This window comes from Pleurodeles waltl, chromosome 2_1 (assembly GCF_031143425.1).
Source record: "Pleurodeles waltl isolate 20211129_DDA chromosome 2_1, aPleWal1.hap1.20221129, whole genome shotgun sequence".
Lineage (NCBI taxonomy): Eukaryota > Metazoa > Chordata > Amphibia > Caudata > Salamandridae > Pleurodeles > Pleurodeles waltl.
Genome location: NC_090438.1, coordinates 284014018 through 284034082, shown reverse-complemented (window position 1 = coordinate 284034082; position 20065 = coordinate 284014018). Strand labels below are relative to the sequence as shown.

Here is a 20065-nt window from a genome sequence, read left to right as displayed (position 1 = left end):
AAAAAGATTGCATGTCCATTTGAAGTGCTGTTGGGCTTCTGGAAAGGTGGTTGCCTTGATAAGCCAGTCGTCCAGATATGAGTAGACAAATATTCAGTGCTTTCGAAGATGTGCTGCCACGACAGCCATGCACTTGCAGAAAGTTCTGGGTGCTGACTTGAGACAAAAGGGAAGGACAGTGTTTTGGAAGTGTTTCCCCACCAAAAAAAAGAGGAACTTCCAATGTTTTTTCGCAATGGGGATATGAAAGTAGGCGTTGTGTAGGTTGAGTGAGCAAAGCCAGTGCCCTTGGTGAACCTGAGGATATATTTGGTGTAAGGCCAGCATCCAGAACTTTTCCTTTTTGATCCATTTGTTGGCAACCTTCAGGTCTAGAATGGGTCTGAATTCCTTTTTATCCTTTTTTGAGACGAGGAAGTATCTTGAATAAATGTTTTTTCCCCTCTAGGTGAGGGGAACCGGTTCTATCACTTTCTTTTCTAGCAATATGGAAACCTCCACCTTTAGGAGGTCGAGATGAGAAGTGGTTGCCCTTGACGGTATACTTGGCGGTGGAGTGGAAAATCTGAGACAATACCCATTTCTGCACAATGTTTAAGATCCAAGTGTCTCTTGTAATCCGTTGCCACTCTGTCAAGTAACTGTTGAGGCTTCCCCCCACCGGAGTGGTTAACAGACTCGGAGGAAGAAAACTTTCAGGGTTTTGTGGCTGGTTGTTGTCGAGTATCCTGATTAGGCTGGTGTGCTTCCGTTGAAGCTGATAGGCTCGTTGGAACTGCTGCTGAGATCTATTAGACAGCCACTGAGGAGGGTAGCGGTGCTGGAAGGGACGGAAGGATCTTAGGTCTTTAGATTTTTCAAGACCTACAGCTTTCAAAGTGTCCAGTTTTGCCATCATCCTTGCCATTTCATCGTCGGCATGACAGCCGAACAGGGTGGATCCTAAAAAAGGCAAATTCTGAATGTGTTGCTGAGCGTCTAGTCTCAGGGACATTAGGCGCAGCCAGGAATTCCTCCTTAAGGATATTCCATGGCAGTGTGAATGTGCCGATAGCAAGGATGAGTCTGCCTGTGCGCTAATGATCTGGTTCGGGACCCTGGCGGCTTCTTTTACAATTTCTAAAGAATCCTCTTTCTGATCCCTAGGGAGATGGTCCGCGAATTGGAGTAGGGAGTCCCACAAGGCCTTATTGCATCTTCCCAAGAGGGCTGTTGCGCTTGCTTTTATGGATGTTGCTGCCCAACTACATACTTTACGACCTGCCAAATCCTCCTTTCTACTCTCTTTGTCAGGAGGAGTGGTAGCAGACGGAGAAGTGGCGTGAGATTTGTGGGCCGCCAGGATTACTACTGGTGGAGGGTCGGAGCACAGAAACAAAGAGTCCTGCTCCGGAGGACGATACTTTTTTTATAGTCTGGAAGGAGCAGACTTTGTTGTAGCCGGTGTAAGGAAGACTTTCATGATGAGTTCTAGAGGACGGGCATCAAAGGTCTTGAGGCCGTACATTTTTATAGTGTTTCAAAAATGACTGAAGTAGTTGGTGTTGGGACAGCCATAGGAATGTTTAGTTTTGTTGCGCCTTGAACCAGAACTTCCTGAAAGGTGTTAACATCATCCACTGGTGAAGTACGAGGTTGATGCGAGTCAGATAGGGTAGGCAGACCCTCTGGTAGACGATGAGGAGTCTCTGTGGTAGCGTCGGAAAGAACGTGACCTTGATCTTTGTTGTGATTTGTGACAGGAGTGTCTTGATCTCGTTGTAGAACAGCCAGATGTATGACGGCTATGATGTGAATGGTAGCGTGATCTTGTGTGGTCTAGAAGCTTTAGTAGCAGAAGTGATGTAGGTGCCGGGAGCACCGGAGAACCTGGCAATGGGATAGGAAGACCTTGAGGTGGAGGATGCAGTGGAAGAGTTGCAGCCGGAGGAGGAGACGGCGATGAAGGAAGGAGAAATGTCTCTGGAACGCTGTGACTACGATGAGGAATAGATCCTTCTCCTTTTACAAGTTTTCTGTGTCGTCAAGGGACTCCTTGACCTCTCTCTCCGTCCTCAATGTACCAAGGGCAACCTAGACCTCGATGTCTGACTGTGACGGCGACATTTCCTTCATCTCGACATCGATTTCACAGACGAAGACACACTCCTCAACGTCGTGCGTCGAGCATCCAGAGTCCTCGACGTCATGCAGTTTATCGACATCTTGCGGCCTCCTGATGTTGTGCGGTCTCTTGACGTCATGTGATGTTTGTGCGACGTCGAGCCAGACTTCGACGGCGAACATGTTGGTGCCGTACCTTCTCTCGATGTCGATCTCCTCGACGTCGATGGGGACCAAAAGCATTTTCTCCCAGAAAAATGCCTCTCAGACCTTCCACGTCCACTGGAGGCTGAGGGAAGAGCTCTGGTGGAAGACTGACCCCCTTGCTCAGAGATCCCACTGGCTTCTTGCTGGTGTCATCTCTCTGCTTTCCATCAAAGGCGAATCTGGAAAATGTCCTGCATATATTACATGAGGCAGGAAGGTGTGAAGAAGGTAGGCAGATGATACAGACATCTTGAGAGTCTGTTTTGGCCTTTGTTCTGCCACAACATGGGCATTTGTCAAAAAGCGAAGGCATTTTCCAGGGAAAAATACCTTTCCCCGGTGAAACAGTTGTTACTGAGATTTGCACTAATTTTTTGTGAAAAAAACCTAAAACGGCTGAGCTCAATGCTCTAGGGTCCTGTCAGCAGGAGCCGGAAAAAATAACTGAGGTAACTGCCTCTCTCTAGGCATGATGGTATACTGGAGGACTGGCTGTTCCTAACGTCACAGTCTCCTTTTACTTCATTGACAATGGTAGCAGATGGGCTACACTGCCCTGCACTCCATCATTGTTTTGCAATATAAAAAGGTTTGTGAAGGATTTTTGCTGCTATATTTTCAACTCATTCATGCATTTGAATGCATGTGCCTTAACTTTGTCCTTTTTAAAGCAAACTGGATGAAGAATTTTGGAAACTATAGCCTATCCTTTAAGCTGCATATGGACACTCTTAAGTGACTTTGCAGGCCTTCTTGAAGTAAGGTGAACATGAACACTTAAGAAGTTATTTTTGGAAAAAGTGCTCCGGGGTCCCCACAGGCGGGCAGAACTATTCAACGCTTATGACTATACATTGAAATCACATCCCTATGAGAGAACAGTTGAATTTTGCATGCACCAAATAGCAACAATCTGACTGCATGGTTCGCTTCAAAATGAGGAGCGTGTTAACGGGTTAATTTAACCTAGTTGCTCACATATTATGGAAATGTCTTCACTTATTCTTCAAATGATAAAGTGAGATGAAATAAGCTTTACTCACCGGATGCAGCATCAATAGATTTGGTCAATAAACTTACAGCTCCGTCTTCCTCAAAAGCCAACTTGGGAATACCAGGAATAAAAGCAGTATCTATTAAGTTTTGATTACAGCTATTGATTGTTATGCTGTCTGGAGCCAATATAGTTGATTTTGAATGAACTCCAAGATCAATATATTCTTCAAACGTCCATGAACTAGGCTTTCCATTAATGTTCTGCACAACATCAATCCTTTCACCTTGATTGCCAAGTAAGACATCTGAACTCTGGATGTTTTCATTTGTCGTCGAACTAGGCAAACAAAATAAAAAGAAACATGTTTTGACAGTATGACATACACAAATTATAAATATCTTAATACATAAAATGGGACAATAGTTTTTAGGTGACAAAAACAATTAGCAGTCAAATGAATTATGAAAATATACTAGAAGCACAAGTTTTACTTCTTCCATCAAGGAGAAAAACGTTGCTCTCCTGCTCTCTGAACTAGAATAATTTGCTCTGTGATAATATATCTGTCATCCACGAATAATTTAGATTATGAAATTACATGAAATTACATTGCCGGCTTTTGAGGACTATAGGCTTTTTATTTTGAAGGATGTAAAATACATAATTGTGAAAGGTGAAATTGATTATACACAACTGAAAACTCTCCGGTAAGGCCATGATAGAAGCATGCAGGTAATGTACCTGTGAAATATAAGTTAAAATGCATTATGCAGTGCATTCTATCACTGTCCACATAGATGACTAAATATATGGTCCAAGAATACCCATGTGCCATGGCTAGGTTGCAATATCGACTCGTGTGAGGAACTGAGTGATTACAGCAGACTGGACACGCCTCCAGATACCCGCATGCATTCTTTCCCAACTAGAGCTTCACTACGGTGGTGAAGAGGGCGGATAAGGTACTTGACCTTGAGTTGCCCTCATTGGCAGTCAAGACTAACATCTTCACAGAGGTGCATCCTACAACTGCAGTGACAAATGGGAAGGAAAAGGGCTTTGCCACGTAGGAAATCTACTGTATTACATTTAATAATACATCCCAAAGAGTGTCCTAGAAGTCCACAATATATAGGGTATATTATAGGGTTCTTATGGGAGGATGAAGAGGATTTAGACCTACCCCCAGAAGAGTTTTGTGGGCCTGATGAATACTCTTTCTTGTCTTTAGATTTATCCCCACCCTTGTCCTGATTCTTGGAAGGATCCTCCTTCTTCTGGTCACCCCCAGTATGAGTTTTTCTACCCACTCTGGTGCAAACCTATTTGTCTGTCATCTTACCCAATTCTTGGGGAGTGGTCGGATCTGAGTCCACCAGATGCTGATGCACTTTATCAGATAAATATTTGCTAAGAATGTGTTCTCTCAGAAAAATACAGTACAAGCCCTGGTAAACATACATATTACTGCCCTGTAACCAGCCTTCCAGTGCCTTGACAGAGCTGTCCACAAAATCTACCCAATCCAGGGAGGACTCCTTCCTGGTTTCTCTGAATTTTATCCTGTTTTCTTCTGTGGTCAACTGCTCCAGTGACATGGGACTCCTCTTTAGGTGTGCTGCCCGAGCCTCACTGCGACATACTGTGCCTGCTGCCAGTGGGTTGCTTGTGTGGGCTTCAACTGCTTCTACTGGCTTTCCAGTCTTCTTTGGGTCACCCTGGACTCCCTTCCAACAGTCGAGTCACAAGGACCTTGCTCTTCTGCTCACCAAATCTTCAACAGCTCCAGTTGTATTTGCTTGTTGGTGGTCGTCCTGACCACTGACCCATCTGCAATCCGGCAACCCTTCAAGGGACAGAACCTAGGCAACTTCAGGGACTCCTCTACGGCTGGACTTAATTCACCACTGTCGACCTGGATCTTCACCCACAGAAGGGTGGGTATTGCCTCCTGCCACAGCTGGAAACTCCTGCGTGGACTGGACTCTGTCCCCCTCTTTTACAGGTTCTCTTCATCCAGAATCCACCATTGGGTTCCACCGGCCTGGTCCTGTTCTTGCATTTTTCCAATTCCAAGTCCCCATGTTAGCCTAAGGGACGACCAGGTAACTTGCCCTCTGCTCTCGTGGTTGCTGGGGGACTTCTAGTTACTTACTTCTTGGGGTTTCAAACTTTCCCAGCCCTCGGCTAACCACTCCATATCCTTTGGTGGGGGGGGCCCCATTCTCACACTGCACTATTTTAGTATCATGCATGTTCATGGTGTTCAGAGAGCCAGCCAGGTATTGAACAACCAGGGATATGATAAGTTTATTTGGGCATGGTAACCAAGATGCAGTTTGTAATAACGGTCTAAAACCTGAGTTGGGTGTGTTCCGGGGTTTGAAAATAAGGCATTCAAAACACGGTGTTGGAGTTTGGTTCATCAGATTTTCAAGAAGGCAAAAAAGAATTGCTAGTTATTTTGGAAAATGTCCTGCATCTGTTCCACAGTTCAGATTGTATCTGCTCCGCCCCAAACTACAAACACAGACAACGCCATTTGAGAAGAGTTCTGCAAGTCCTAGATCTCAGTGCATAACCAGGCACTGTAGACCACAAAAATCTAGTTTCCTGCAAAAGAGATCTAAGACTCTGCTCTCCCATCTTTCCTCCTTCCAAACTAGGCACATTCTGAGCTTTAAGCTAGGACAGCAGGTGTCCCCTGTTCTTGTGTACATATCCTTAAAGATTTACTCCTCTACCACACTGTCTGCCCGATCTTAAAGACCATTATCAACCCTTATCTGTTCTGCCACTCTCATGCTTACATAAACTATTATAGTTGCTGTTATGGTAAAGTCCCTTGCATGGTAGCAGACGTGAACCCCTGACCCTGAGTGCAGTGATGTCTAGATCCCTGGTACCAAATTATTTTTAGTAATGGGCGAATATCGATCATGTGTGCACACCCTTACCAAGAACTGCATCAAGGACTGCAGTCTGGTTAGATTGGGAAGGCTCCAGCTCACTCTACCCTAATAGTGTTAGAGGGCTACTGCCCTTGCCGGGAGCTGAGTAGCATGACTGCGGTAGTGGCAGCATACTGACTTTATAGTATGTAATCAAGTAATATGGACCAGGCCATCTGACCTGTCATGGCACTGGGGCCCACCAGCCCACTTACAGTAAGTTTCGAGGCTGTGTGCACTGCTGAACCTTGGCCTACATCAGTATGGATGTGGGGAGACAGTGTATACATGGAGGCAGGTTGTGAATTTGCATTCCGCTTGTACGCATGTTTCATGCGTGCAGCGCTAAGGGTGCATGATTCTCTGTGAACGGTATAGGGCATGAGAACCTGTGATTCCTATATTGGGAACCAAAGGCTTGCTGGAGAAACATATGGTGGTAGAGAAGCACCCAAGACAGAGTTGTGGATTGCTGCATTCCTAAAAGCTGGGTGGGACACACACTAAAAGCAGGAAGAGTCCGGTTCTTCAATACTCTTCTAAAGGGTTCTTTGAATCTGAAAGAGGTTACTAGTTAAAGGAGCCTGGGCACATCTCAGGAAGGGGATGGGGATGATAAGGGACTCAAAGAGTAGGGATGAGACCTTGTAACGTTATGATACACATCACTGAAGCTGATATCCAGGTGAGATCTTCTAGTTAGCCCATGGTCTGTGTTTGGGCCGTTAAGATTTGGAGACAATCCTGGTGGGATAAACTACTCTCTGGAGGAAAAGCAAGGCAGAGGAACAGGCACTTCAAACTGAAGTTGTATATGAGTGTGGAGAAGCTCAGCACAAGTTCTGCCAGCAGTGACCAGCACTGGGGGCTAAGTGTTTGCCAGTTTCTCATGCTGAGTAGGAGACATTACTCAAGTGAATCAAGAGCACTCACCTGGAGCACCAGCTTCTGCCTGACCCAAGGAAAGAGGACCCTGTGAGGAGAAGGAGTTCGCCTGCTTGGAGGGAGAGAGGTCCAGTGGGGATCCTGCGGAGAGGATCCCAGAAGCAGAAGGTTAGATTCTGGTCCATCAAGACCGCCGCACCGATCGGGCTGTCTGCCTGTGCACACAACTGCACCAATCAGCCTTGTGCCTGTGTGCGTAGTCCACGACGTCTGTACACCAGGTGGGGGCCGAGGTGAAGAATAAGAGTCATCACCCATGGTGTTGCACCACACAAGAGAAGGGCCATTGCTTTGCAGAGAGCTGTGACCTGAAGATGGCTGTCGCCCTGTTTATGTTGCTTATGATTCTTGATTGGGGGTGGTGGTTCGGGGGAATGTGCACATTTTCCCCCACCCAAATGTCTGGAGGCAGTTGTGTGGTTAAGTGAAAAAGCCATAGCCTTGAACCAGCCTGCAGCCGTGAATAAGGAGCAGGCTGTGACCTGTGGAGATGCAGTAAGGATTCAGTGATCCGAATCCTGGTGCACCCAAGACCTCCCACCGGACACAGAGAGAGACCTACTGCACGACTGGAGGAGCACCAACAACACCTGCCGCCTCTAATGCAGCATCCCGATTAGCCAGAGGGTAAGAATGAATATCAGGGTGCCAAGTCTCTGGGGGAACTAGCTATGAGTGACACACTACAGAGTGGGGACACTTTCACTTTCGTCAAGTCACAGTAGAACTTTTAAGACTTGAGCTCACTAGAAGGGTGCAAAAGTGAGTGTATTATACGGTATGTTTAAGTGACCTCACAGTGTAATACATTCACATTAACGTCTAGGGCCCAGTCAGACTCGCTTCTAAAAACCTTTAGATCAAACCCAAGTAGCTGTGGCTTCAAACAGTCGGGTTTAACAAAAGAACAAGTATAAGGCATTTAGAAGTATCATATTAACTAGATAAAGAAGTAACATAACAGGAAAGAAATTCAACGCTTATTTAGAAAAAATAGATCTTATTGTTATTAATTTTAGGCAGCAAGCCAAAATCCATCTGAGGGTTCTGGAGATGTAAGTACTTGAAGAAACAATAAATCACAGCTTGTCACTCAATGCAAACAAGCTATTAAATACTGCAAATCTGACTCAGAAATTGATTTGGGGGAAACTTATCAAAGTTGAGTGCAGTCACTTCCATCCAACTCTGGCAAGGGGCAAGCTCAGGGGGATCACAAAGTCCCAAGGAACAGCTACCTAGAAGAAAAAGCAGTCTCCAGTCCAGTTCTAGCTTTAATGGCAACATGCCATTGACTTCTATGGAGTGGTTCTGATGCAAGGGATACAGGATGCTGAAGATGCTGTGCGGTCGACAGGGGGCTTCCTGGGGCTACTCCTCGGTCCACAGTTGTCCCTTTAAGTCCCGATGGGTCCAGCAAAAGTACAGCTGCCACTGGTCTCCGGTCACAATGAAACCAGCGGTTCCCTTCTCCAGGAGATAACTATTTCTATGCAATCAAACTGCACTCCAATGGCTCTCCTGGGTCCAGCAGACTCAGGTGCAACCTTTGAGCATCTGGACTTGGTCTCCCAGGTGGTGAGCAACAATCTGGTGATCTGGGCTACCAACTCACCAAGACAGGCTTCTTTAGTTTATGTGGCTGGGGAGCTGGAACAGGTAGACAGTAAACTGACTCTTGCCGAGTCCCTGATGTTGTCCGGGGCTTGGGGATGACCTCTCCTCAAGCAGGACACAACAGTCCTCTCTTTGATAGCCCAAGGTTTGGCAGGTGCAGTCCAAACGTTTGGTGCAGCCTCTCTTTACCAGGCCTAAGGTTAGAAGGGAAGTCCTTGTTCGGTCCTCTTCTCCGGTACAGATGAGATTTGAAATCTGGGAGTCAAGGGTGCCTCCTTCATGTCCAGATAGTGACCTTAGGGGATGTGGCAGTCACTAGCCAATGGGCTACTTAGATACCCCCACATGACAACTTTCTGAAAAGTGGGGCATCTAGCTAACCCAGAATGCTGTGGTTCGCCCACTACAAAGATGGAGGAACCCTTCTCTCAGTGTATGGAGCTTGGCAGCCCACCATAGAGGTGTGACTACCTAGGAGCAACACACGAACACTTAAACCGGTTTGCCAACTGGTTTCCCCCTCTATGTCCCTGACACCAACCTGTTTACCAGGACAGCTCCCCCGTTGTGTGTTCACCATTCATCCTTCAAAGGTGGTTTCCTCTTTAAAATTCATCTTCTGGGCTCACGCCCAATGTGGCTTCCTACCAGGGAGAGGTAACACATTTTACAACAGCAGGCCTTTATGGTGTCCTTTCCTGTGAGTTGTTCACACTTCCAAACAGGAAGGCGGAAGGGTGTCTTGTGGCCAGTATCTGCAAATGGCCAATGGGAAACGTGGGCAACAGAGTGGAAACTTCAGACAAGTTGCTTTTACATAAAAGTTACATTAAACTTGCCTTGGGCATTGTAGAAAGTGCCCTTTTTGACACGGTCACGGTCACCCCCACTTTGGCCCCCAGTGCCAACACTCTTTCCTTTAAACATGGTACATGTCTAATTGTAACAATGGCAAGGACCTTAGCACCCCTGTAAGTCCTTAGTAAACTGTACCCCTGGTACCAAGGGCATGGGTACTAAAGAGACTCCCTATACACTGCAACATGTATTATGCCACCCTAAGGGACCGACACTCAAACACATGCAGACTGCCATTGCAGAATGTATGAAATGGTGCAACCCACTTTTCTTTTCTTTTCCCAACACTGCACACATCCTGTGTGCAGTGCCCATACCCACTGCATGTCATATACGTGAGTCATTCCTACAGCAGGCCTTAAGAGCCCTAAGGCAGGGTCCATTATATTAGATGTGAGGGCACATGTGCTTGAGCAGATGTACGCCTGTGATGGATGACTGTTCAATTGCTAGACACTGCAAGTGTTCAGTATGCCATTTCTAAAGGCATGTACTGGTCATTCACGAGTTATTGAGCTACACGACGGCTTCACTGAAAATACTGGCCTTTGGAATCAAGCACCTCGTTTTAACAAATAGGTACTGATTCCAGTACCAGTATCAGATTTATTATGACATGCACCTAGAAGGCACATCAGAGGTCCCCCCTGAAAACTAACTAGTCTCTTAGTGTGCTGGCTGACTGGTATCCACCAGTCTGCCACCACAGATGAGTGTCTTTATCCCCTGCAGGTGACAGACTGCACTCTGAGGCAAGAAAGAATGCCTGCTCTGGAGGAAGGTGATCACACCTCCTCCAGCAGGATGGCTAGTGAATTAGCACATCAAGGCAAGAGCTGGGAAACACCACCCCCTGCACAGAAGTTCAGCTGGCACCAGAGCAGGCAGAAAATTAGATATTAAGGGGGTTTGCTGCAGTTTTAGGCTAGTCACACCCCTAAGGTGGGATACCTGAAGTGCACAACCAAGGAATGGTTTCAGCATCTTTTTTTATGTGAAACTAGGAACTCTGAGTCAGGAATATACCCACTCTCCAAAGGAAGTGGTCATTTACGGGGTGTAGTCACCCCAGGGGTAAGTAACCCACTGGCTACTATCCTACACTCCCTTAAACACCCCTAAATTCATATTTAGGGGGTCTCCCTGGCACCAGCAAGACAGATCCATCTATTGGAAACGAAGGAAGGACAAAGAAGACCTGAAGTAGTGATAAACAAAAGTCCTGCTGGAAACTGGAACCAAAGTCCACCTGGCTGCTTGCACCATGACAATCACGAAGACCAACTCATTCAGAAGTTGAGCAGTCTCACCAAACCCTTCGAGGACTGTTCTACCCTTCAACAACCAAGCAGCATTTCCCTTTGGGTAGAGGAGTCATCCTCCTCCATCAGCAGGAAACAACAGCACCGACCCAATACTACTTCTCGCTGGCCATCGGGCTCACCGAGGGAGCCGCTCGCCAGCAAGAGGTTGTCTTTAGTCCAGGAGGTTAGTTCCATTGCTTTCACCAAGCCTTGAGATGCTGACCCCTCCATGAACCTCTCAGCACAGATAACATGGTTATTGGAGCCCCTGCATCTACAAAAGCTTGTTGCGTGTCCAGGTAAGACACCACCGACACAAAGAGTTGCCCTGCTGTCCAGTTTTCTCCCCCCATCTCCAGTCACCAAACCCAAATGACAACCTCTAACTATAGCGATCTGCCGGACAAAACACCTCTGCACTTGAGCCCCCCCCCCCCATCCTGGGTTCACGTAAACTGACTGTGTCCCTGTGCTCCAGACACCCTCAAAACCGGAGCCACCCCTTCAGGTTCTGCAGGACTTGTCTCCAAGTCCCCACGTGTAGCCTTTCTTTTGCAGGTACTGCAATCGTACACACCAGGGCAGGTAAAATTGAACTGCTGGTGGTTTCATGGACCTTGGCTCCTAAGCACCTTAAGCCCTAGAAGGCACCTCCCCCAAAGATGTCTGTGGGTATATCTATGCAGTGTATCTGTCTTCCATAGGATAACATTACCGTGTTTGAGGCTCGTAGCTCAAAACGATTATTTAATTGAACATAGGTGAAGCTGCAAAGTTAATAAGACCAGTCATACACCTCAAGAGGATGAGTCAGCAGGTTGGTCCTGGTCGCCTCCTGGTTCGCAGAGCACTTTTTGTCTAAGTCCTCAGTTTTGGAAAATGGCCATCTGGGCACTGTCAGCACCACACCCAAGGGTATGGGACTGGTGGAACAACTCTTGGGGGCTTAGGACTCACTCACTCAGGCTGGGTTCAGGTGTGGGTCCAAGACAGTAAGAGCCTTTTACATGCCTATGGTTCTGAACAGGAGGCTAGCAAACTATCCCTTGGAGTTACTTCTGTTAGTCCTGGGTGCAAGTGAAGATTGATTTGTTTCTAAAATTGGTCATAAAACCATATGAACAACACTTAGATATAATAAAAGCTATAATCTCTCATATAATAAAATATATTTTATTATACGAGAGATTGGAGGATGAAATAATATTTAGGGATTGTTTTATTTAAGTACATATGTATTTATTAAAACAAATGTATAAGTATAAAAATAAAATAATGAAATATTATCCAAAATAAGAGGACTGAAAAGGGTGTATTGTGTGAAAGGCTTAAACACGGCTATAATACAACTACTGCATCACTTTTGGTAATACTACTACACCACAACTACAACCTCCCCAGAGGAGGGAATACAAGCTGACTTAAACCACAAAGTCCTCCAGGACCAAGCAAGCCTCCTCTTGATGGACCCGAATGGCGAGACCGTAGTACTTTGTGAACCTGTGGAGCGGCACCCACATATCCACCTGACAGATGTAGAGGACATGCACCCTGTGTGATAATGCAGTAACCGCAGCCTTGGCACTGGTGGAGTGAGCCCATAAGCCTTTTGGAGACTGCTTTTTCACCAATGTGCGACAGATGTTATTGCAGAGTACAATCCATCGAGAGATTGTACTCTTCTGCACAGCCTTTCCCTTCTTTGTTCTGGTAAATCCAATGAAAAGCTGATCATCCAGGTGTATATTCTCAGTGCAATCTATATAAAAACTAAGAGCCCCCTATGGTTCCAAACGACGCAGCCTCTCCTCCTCATCAAAGGAGTTAGGGGGAGCAAAGAAAGTCGGAAGAGTGATTGTGATTGTCTGACCGAGGTGAAATGGGGTCACTACCTTAGGTAGAAATGAGGCAAGAATTCAGAGAACTAGCTTGTCCTGGTGGAAGGCAGTATAGGGAGGGTGAACTGAGTGGGTCTGAAGCCCACTCACGCTTTGGGCCGATATATTGGCATTCAAAAAGAGTGTCAAGACAGTGATGAGAGTTAAAAGCCAGAGAAGGCGGAAAACATGTGTTGCAAACCTTTCAAGAAATGAGAACAAACCGGTGACCTAAATAGGGAGAGCAGATCCAAAAAATGCAGAAATGCTGATATGGTTGACAAGTAACCCTTAGCAGTATCCAGAGCAAGGCCATACTCGACCAACGATAACACAAACAGTAATACCTCAAACAATTTGGCATGATGTGTGTCAACATGCTTACCTATACCCAAGCCATAAACCTGTCCCAGCGACAGGTGTATACAGATTTCATCGAAGGATGTCTGGCTGTCAGAATAACATCAACAATCTTAGAAGATCGAAAATACTCTGCTTTTGCAGCAGAATCTCCAAGCATGAAAATATGGAGGCAGGATGTGATGCAGAACCCATCCCTGCTTCTGTGACTGGAGATAGTCTTGAAAGGGTAGCCAATTGGATGCTTACGCCCAGGAGTTTAGGATACAATACACTCTGTGCCCAAACCAGATCCACTAACAGGAACTGGGCCCCGTTGGGCCTTATATTTTTGAGGCCATGGGGCAGGTGGTATTGGTGAAAAGGTGTACTGGTGAAATCCGAATCCCACTCCAAGCAGAACGTATCCCTGAGCAAGAGCTGCTTTGGAAACTCAAAGGTACAAAAGTGCTGACATTGCGAGTCCACAGTAGTGGCGAACAGATCACGCCAGGGTTCTCCCCCTATTCACTGAATAGACCCTGCACCACCACCTGGTGTAGATGGCATTTGCTGTCCGCAAGACATCAATGGCTGAGTTTGTCTGCTATGGGGTCTAGAGATCCTGCCAGCTGTTGTACGACCAGGGAGCGGCCCTAATGTGCCAGCCATGTGCAGAGGTGCACAGTTTCTTGCCACAGAGAATATGACCTTGTTGAGGTACCACATTGCAGTGGTGTTGTCCATGAACACATGCATCTGCGTTCCTCTGATGGCTGGTATGAAGGCTTTCAACACTAAGTGGATGACCCACAACAGATTGATGTGGATCCAGGTTTCTGCCGCAGACCACAGTTCTGTGATTTGCCCCACCCCCAGGTGCACCCCACCCTCCCCCAATCCCAGACGCAAGGCATTGGTCACTAATGTCAGTTCTGGAGGGGACAGGAGAGGAGTATGACCCAACCTCTTGGCTATGTATCTCACGTGGTTTATGGGACCGGAGTCTTCGGCCACAAAAAAGGCTGGGAAGCCTGTTGGCCATGGTGGCTGGAAGGGCACAAACGCAGTTGGAGATCCATTCCATGACCATGGAAGGGGCAGAAGGCGGACTGGGGATGACAAGGGGCAAAAGACAAGTCCAAGGACCTGGCCGTAGCTTTTCTGTCCTTAGGAGCTCCAGTGCTGAGTCCACCTTTTCTCCAAAGAAAAGAGAGTCCTCCAAGGGCATGACCATAAGCATGGCTTGGACATCAGTCGTTCTCAGCCAGGGCCACAAACAATTAAATTGTTTGTGTCGAGTCCACATAGTATGGTCAAATTTGCTGCATCTCTCACATCAGCAATAGTTTGCGAGTGTATGGTTCAGGCCTCCTTCAAGTTCATGGGCAGTACTTGCACAACTGAATGCCAAATCTTATGGAAATATCAGACAAAAAGGCACGCAGTGTTCACTAACCGCAGTGAAAGGTTGGCATAAGAGAACTTTTCTTTCCAAAGGTATCCAGCCTTTCGAAATCCCTATCCAGTGAGGGGGGAATGCTCAGGGTTTGATCACGGAAGTGCAGTATTGGACCAACAAGCTTTCCGGGATGGGGTGCTGGGTAAGGAAACTGGGGTACCTAGGAACTGGGCGATGGCGGAATGCAATTGTCCTATGCACAGGAGCCTGAGTGCAGAGCTTAGATCAGGCCCCGAAATAGGATGTCAGTAAGAGCTTCATTAAATGGGAGTGAGAATTTGGAGAGGGTGACTAACGGTTGAAGTACTCTTCTCAAGTCATTGTCTTGACTGCCCACTGAGGGTAGCTGAAGGTCCAAGATTTCAGCCGCCCTACACACCACCCTAGCAAAAAAGGCTCTGCTCCTCCATAAACATGGTAGGAGGAGAGACCAAGTCAGTATCAGGTGAGGTGTCTAGTCCACTGGCCTTTGCCAGTTTCTCATACCAGTTGCCCTCTTCATTTATGGATCAAATCTGTTTATTGGTACATAACATAGACAGACCAAATACAGAGCTCTTTGCCTACATCCGAATCGGCCGGCAATCAAGTTTCACAGGAAATTCTGCCACACATGCTAACAGACGGGCCTGTAACGAAAGGCAACAGACATATTGAAGCACGTTCCCTTATCTCCAGAGCCCGTCTCTTGGAGGGCATCGCCCATAACCCAGATGTCCAGACAGCCAGTCTATGAGGAGATTATAAACTCAAAAACAAACCACAACACACAATACAAAATGTCTAAACTGTGCTGCTTACCCCTGCAAACCCCAGCAGTGCCTCGCTTCCCCCCCCCCCCCCCCCCCCCCCCCCAGGAGCGGCCCGGGTCCCATCTCCTCTCCTCTGCGCCAGTTAGCCTCCTCTCATGAGGCATCCCCCAGCAGCTCCAACACCCTTAGGTATGCAGGGCAAGTTAATTTGTTGAATTCTGCAGAGAGAATCTGGATGAACGGCCTCCAAATGTCGCATACTTCTCCCACCCTCTGCCTAAACACCAATGTTAGTTTCTCCATTGCCAAGATGAACCAGAGCTTATATAGCCAGGAGGTGTAAGTCAGGACCCTGTGCGAACCCCAAAGAGCTAGTATCGCCAGTAACGCTGCGTTAAGAGCCAGAGCCATCTGCTGTCCCTTCTGTGAGCGAAGAGGAAAGGTAAGAGGGTTGGGTAGGCCCAGGATAACATATGACGGGAATCTACGAATCTCTGTCTGAAATACTCTGTCTATATCATCAAGAATACCTTTCCAGTATCTGTTTAACTTGGGACAGTGCCATAGTAGGTGTAGAAGTGTGCCAGTGCTGCCACAACCCCTCCAGCAGAGGTCAGACTTAGCAGAGTCCCATGCATTCACCCTAGCCGGGGTATAGTACCAATAAATGGCGAGCTTGTAGGCAGTCTCTGTCCCGGACGTGTTGTAGGCTGTGTGATGCGCTCTATAGTGAACACTCTCCCACTCTTCCTCTGTTAGCTCCCTCCCCAACTCTTCCTCCCATCTCCTCTGCCCCTTGGTTTAAGCAGGCTGCATCTCCGCCTGTAAGAGTTTGTACAATTCCGAAATCATCCGTTTGTCATCTTTCTTTCCCATAAGCCATTGCTCAAACCGAGTCAGCGGTCTAGCTACCAACGGCCTGATCGCCGGCTGGAGGGCCCAGTGCAGAACTTGGTAGTAGGTCAGCCTGTCTGCTTCCGTGAGCCCATAAGTCTCCCTCATCTGATCAAAGGCAATTACTCCATCCGCATCAAATATGCTGCCAACCCTTTCGCAGCCCCCTTCATACCAGCGCTGAAAGCGCTCCGCCTGAAGACCTGGGGCCATGTCGGGGTTCTTGCAAATCGGGGAGGGGAAGGTTGGCAAACCTGCTTCACCGCCACAGCATCCCACACCCAGAATGTCGCACCCGTAATTGGAGACCAATAAAGCCCCAACGCTCTATGCCTAAGCCGGAGCCAGGGCTCCTTCCAGATAGGAGACCCGGCCACCGCCTGGTCAATAAAACACCAGTGCTTTTCGGTGAGCGGTCGACTCCACTCCAGCAAGTAGCACAGCTGGGCGGCTTGAAAATACCTCAGCAGACAAGGAACAGCTAGGCCCCCCTCCTCCTTAGGACGGTACAAGACACGGCGCAGCATCCGAGCGTGCCCCCCCCCCATACGAATTTCAAGATCGCTGACTGGAGTGTCGCTATGGTGCGCAGCGGCGGGGTCAAAGGGAGTGGCTGAAACAGATAGAGTATGCGCGGCACGACTGTCATCTTGATCACGGAGACCCTGCCGAACCAGGAGAGTCCGTGTTTCCCCCACTTCTCCAGGTCCCTCAGTATTTCCCGGGATAGGGAGGTATAGTTCATGCTAGACGTTCTTGTCGCCCATATTGCCAGGGCAATGCCCAGGTAAGGCACATGAGACGTTGACCATATAAAGGGGTATCGAGCCCGTAAGGCCTCTTCATGCACTGGCAGAATTGACAAACTTAAGACTTGGGATTTCTGTGTATTCATTTTAAACCCAGATACCCAGCTAAATGCGCTAAGGGCCTCCATGTGCGCAGGCAGTGAGACCATGGGATCCGCCAGCGTGAGAATCACATCATCAGCATTGAGACTAATGAGGTGGTGGTCTCCCCCAAACTTGATGCCGGAGATATGAGTATCATCACGGAGACGCTGAGCGAGGGGCTCCATGTAAAGCGCAAACAGTAGTGGGGAGAGCGGACACCCCTGCCTCGTCCCCAACCCTATCGGAAACGGAAGCAACAGAGCCCCATTCACACGGACTGCAGCCGTAGGCGCACTATAAATACACTGAATCCAGTCCGAAACGCCGGTCCAACCCCAAAGCGCTCCAGCACCCGGAGAAGATAAGGCCAATGCAGCCGACTGAATGTTTTCTCTGCGTCTATGGAGAGGAGGAGCGCCTCCTGTCCTCCTCATTTAAGGCATGCTGGCAACCACAAAAGTCCTCAGACCACTGCCATTCGTCTTCCCTCTCCAGGCCTATCAAAAGTAAAAGACACTGGCTCCGCTCCGGAGAGCGTGGTCCTGGTCGGCGCCGGAACTGGAGTCGAGTGATGCCCATCCAGCTCTGCGTTGAGTTGGGAATGAGGATGCAGATTGTGCCAGCACTGAAGCAGGTGCCAGTTACTCCGCTCTGGAGAGATCCAGGGGGCCCGACCGGTGCAGAGGGAGAACCTGTCTGCTGGGACCCAGTGGGGGGCCCCTCCCGAACACATGAGGCCCAAAGGTGCTCCAGAGAGGCTGGGCCACTCAAATATGAGGAGCATGACCTCAAAAAATTCCATGAACTGGACAGGGGTTGCTCTGGCTCCCGGAATATCAGGGAAGCACGGAGCAAACCCTGACTCAGACACTGCCAAATTTCAAAGCCTGAAGTGCCGAACCTCCAGCGCCTCGTCAGACAGCTACAAAGGGCATGCTTAAGTTGAAGACCTCGTTGACTTCTTGAACTTTGTGCGTCTGTGGGACATCCCCAACAGCTTGGACTGTGACAACAATCGCTGGGTGGGATTCCACAAACAGTCCAGAGAATTTCTGTGGCTATGGAGCGTTGCAGGATCGTCTGACATTTGGTAGCACGGAGCTTGAGGGATCAGTCCCCTCAGCGCCTTCAGATGCATGGCATGGCAGTCAACACAGGTCTTGGAATCGTGGCCACGCTCCAAGCACTACAAAGTGGGGGTCTGTCACAGATATCCGTCTGTGTCAGGCACCACATGACTTGAAACCAGCCGGTTTCTTGGGTGACAGCCTCACACCAGGAGAGGAATCTCTCAAAAGAGTCAACAAAAGTCAGCAAAAAAGGCCAGTCAAAAATGACTGAGGGTATCTCCGAATCAGTGCTATCTAGCACAGAAAGGAAAGAACTGATGTCAGCACGTCTGGGGTGGTGGTTATATAGGTAAAGCGCATGTCACTTCCGGTAGAGACACCGCTGAGACAGAGCTGAACTATGCCACCTCCTGGCATGCTGCGGTACTGCTCCAGAGGATTATTCTAAGGTGAGGAATCTACAGGTTGAAGTCTCTATCAGATTCTAAGGCAGTGGTTTTCAAACTCTTTAATGTCGCGCCCCCATCAGTGGGGGGGGGGGAAATCATCGCCCCACCCCATTTTTTTGGGATGGCAATGTTTAAACATGTCTAGACTTATTTAAACATTGCAGTTAAGTTATGTTACCGTTTCAAAAATGCAAAAACCTGTTTTCTGCTTGAAACAAAGCACTGTTATCTGCATAATTCTTCTATTGGCCAGGGTCTGCACAGGCCTCCTCCCCTAAGGGATCACTTGGGACCCCGCTAGGGGGGCCTGCCTCTCAGTATGAAGACCCCTGTTCTTTTGTCAGATGGGGTCACTACCAGAAAAGGCATTACCAAAAGTAAGTAACTTGTTCTCTGATAGACTTCTAACCACAGACTCCTCACATTTTGCATGCATAACAAAGCAGTTTCTCCCAGGTGGGGGGTCTGTGGAATGACCAGGAAATCCTGCAAGACAAAATAGGCAAAATGCCAGGGTGCCAGACCTGGCTGTCCAGGCAGTAAAGCTTAGTGAACACATGGAGAGATGCCAATGTAGTAGACTGGAAGATGTCCAAGACGGGCACACCGAGCGCTAGTGCAGTTTCTGCTCTAGTGGAGTGAGCAAGCAAGCCTTCTGGGGGCCACACCTGGTTAGACCACAGCAGATCTTAAGACATAAGAGAAGTCATCTAGAGGTGGTTATTTGCAGTACCGTTTTGCCGTTCATTGTTGCAGGAAATCAACAAAGAGTTGGTCATTCTGTCAAAATCCCCTGGTCCTCTCAACGTAAAAACTAAAGGCCTGTAAGGATTGAGGCAATGTAGTCGTTCATCTTCATTTGATGGATGAGGTGGTGCCTAGAATGTTGAGAAGATGATGGATTGCCCCGAATGAAAGAAGTGAAAGGGCATGACTACGCTTGGCAAGAATGCTGCTTTTGTACAAGGACTAATTTGTCCAGAAAAAAGAAGACAAATGGTGGAACACAAGACCAGGTCTCAAGTTCACTCACTCTCCTGGCAGATGTTATGGTGATGAGGAACACTATTTTAGGCGTAAGTAGGAGTAAAAGACAACTGTGCAAAGGCTCAAAAGGTAAGAACCTCACGTGGGTCAAGATAAGATTTACATCAAACTACAGATTTATAAAAGGAGGAGGAAATACATGGGTCAGTCCCTTTATAAAACATATCTCAACAGGCGATTTCAAGAGGGACAGCTGATCAGGTAAATGCAAAAAAAAGCTGCAACAGTGGATAAGCAACCTTTAACTGTGGCCACAGAAAGGTGTTCCTACGCCAATGATAAAAAAAAAAAAAAAAAATT

The 20065-nt window shown here is 47.7% G+C and overlaps 1 protein-coding gene across 17 annotated transcripts in view; it reads right to left on the bottom strand.

The window, feature by feature from the left end:
* MAP7D3 (MAP7 domain containing 3) overlaps positions 1–20065 on the bottom strand; it is a 543746-nt gene that overhangs the window by 53005 nt on the left and 470676 nt on the right. For all 17 annotated transcript variants that reach the window (XM_069212462.1, XM_069212464.1, XM_069212463.1 and 14 more), the window contains one exon: positions 3354–3643. In XM_069212462.1, coding sequence (XP_069068563.1) covers positions 3354–3643 — 290 coding nt within the window. The remainder of the gene's footprint in view (positions 1–3353; positions 3644–20065) is intronic.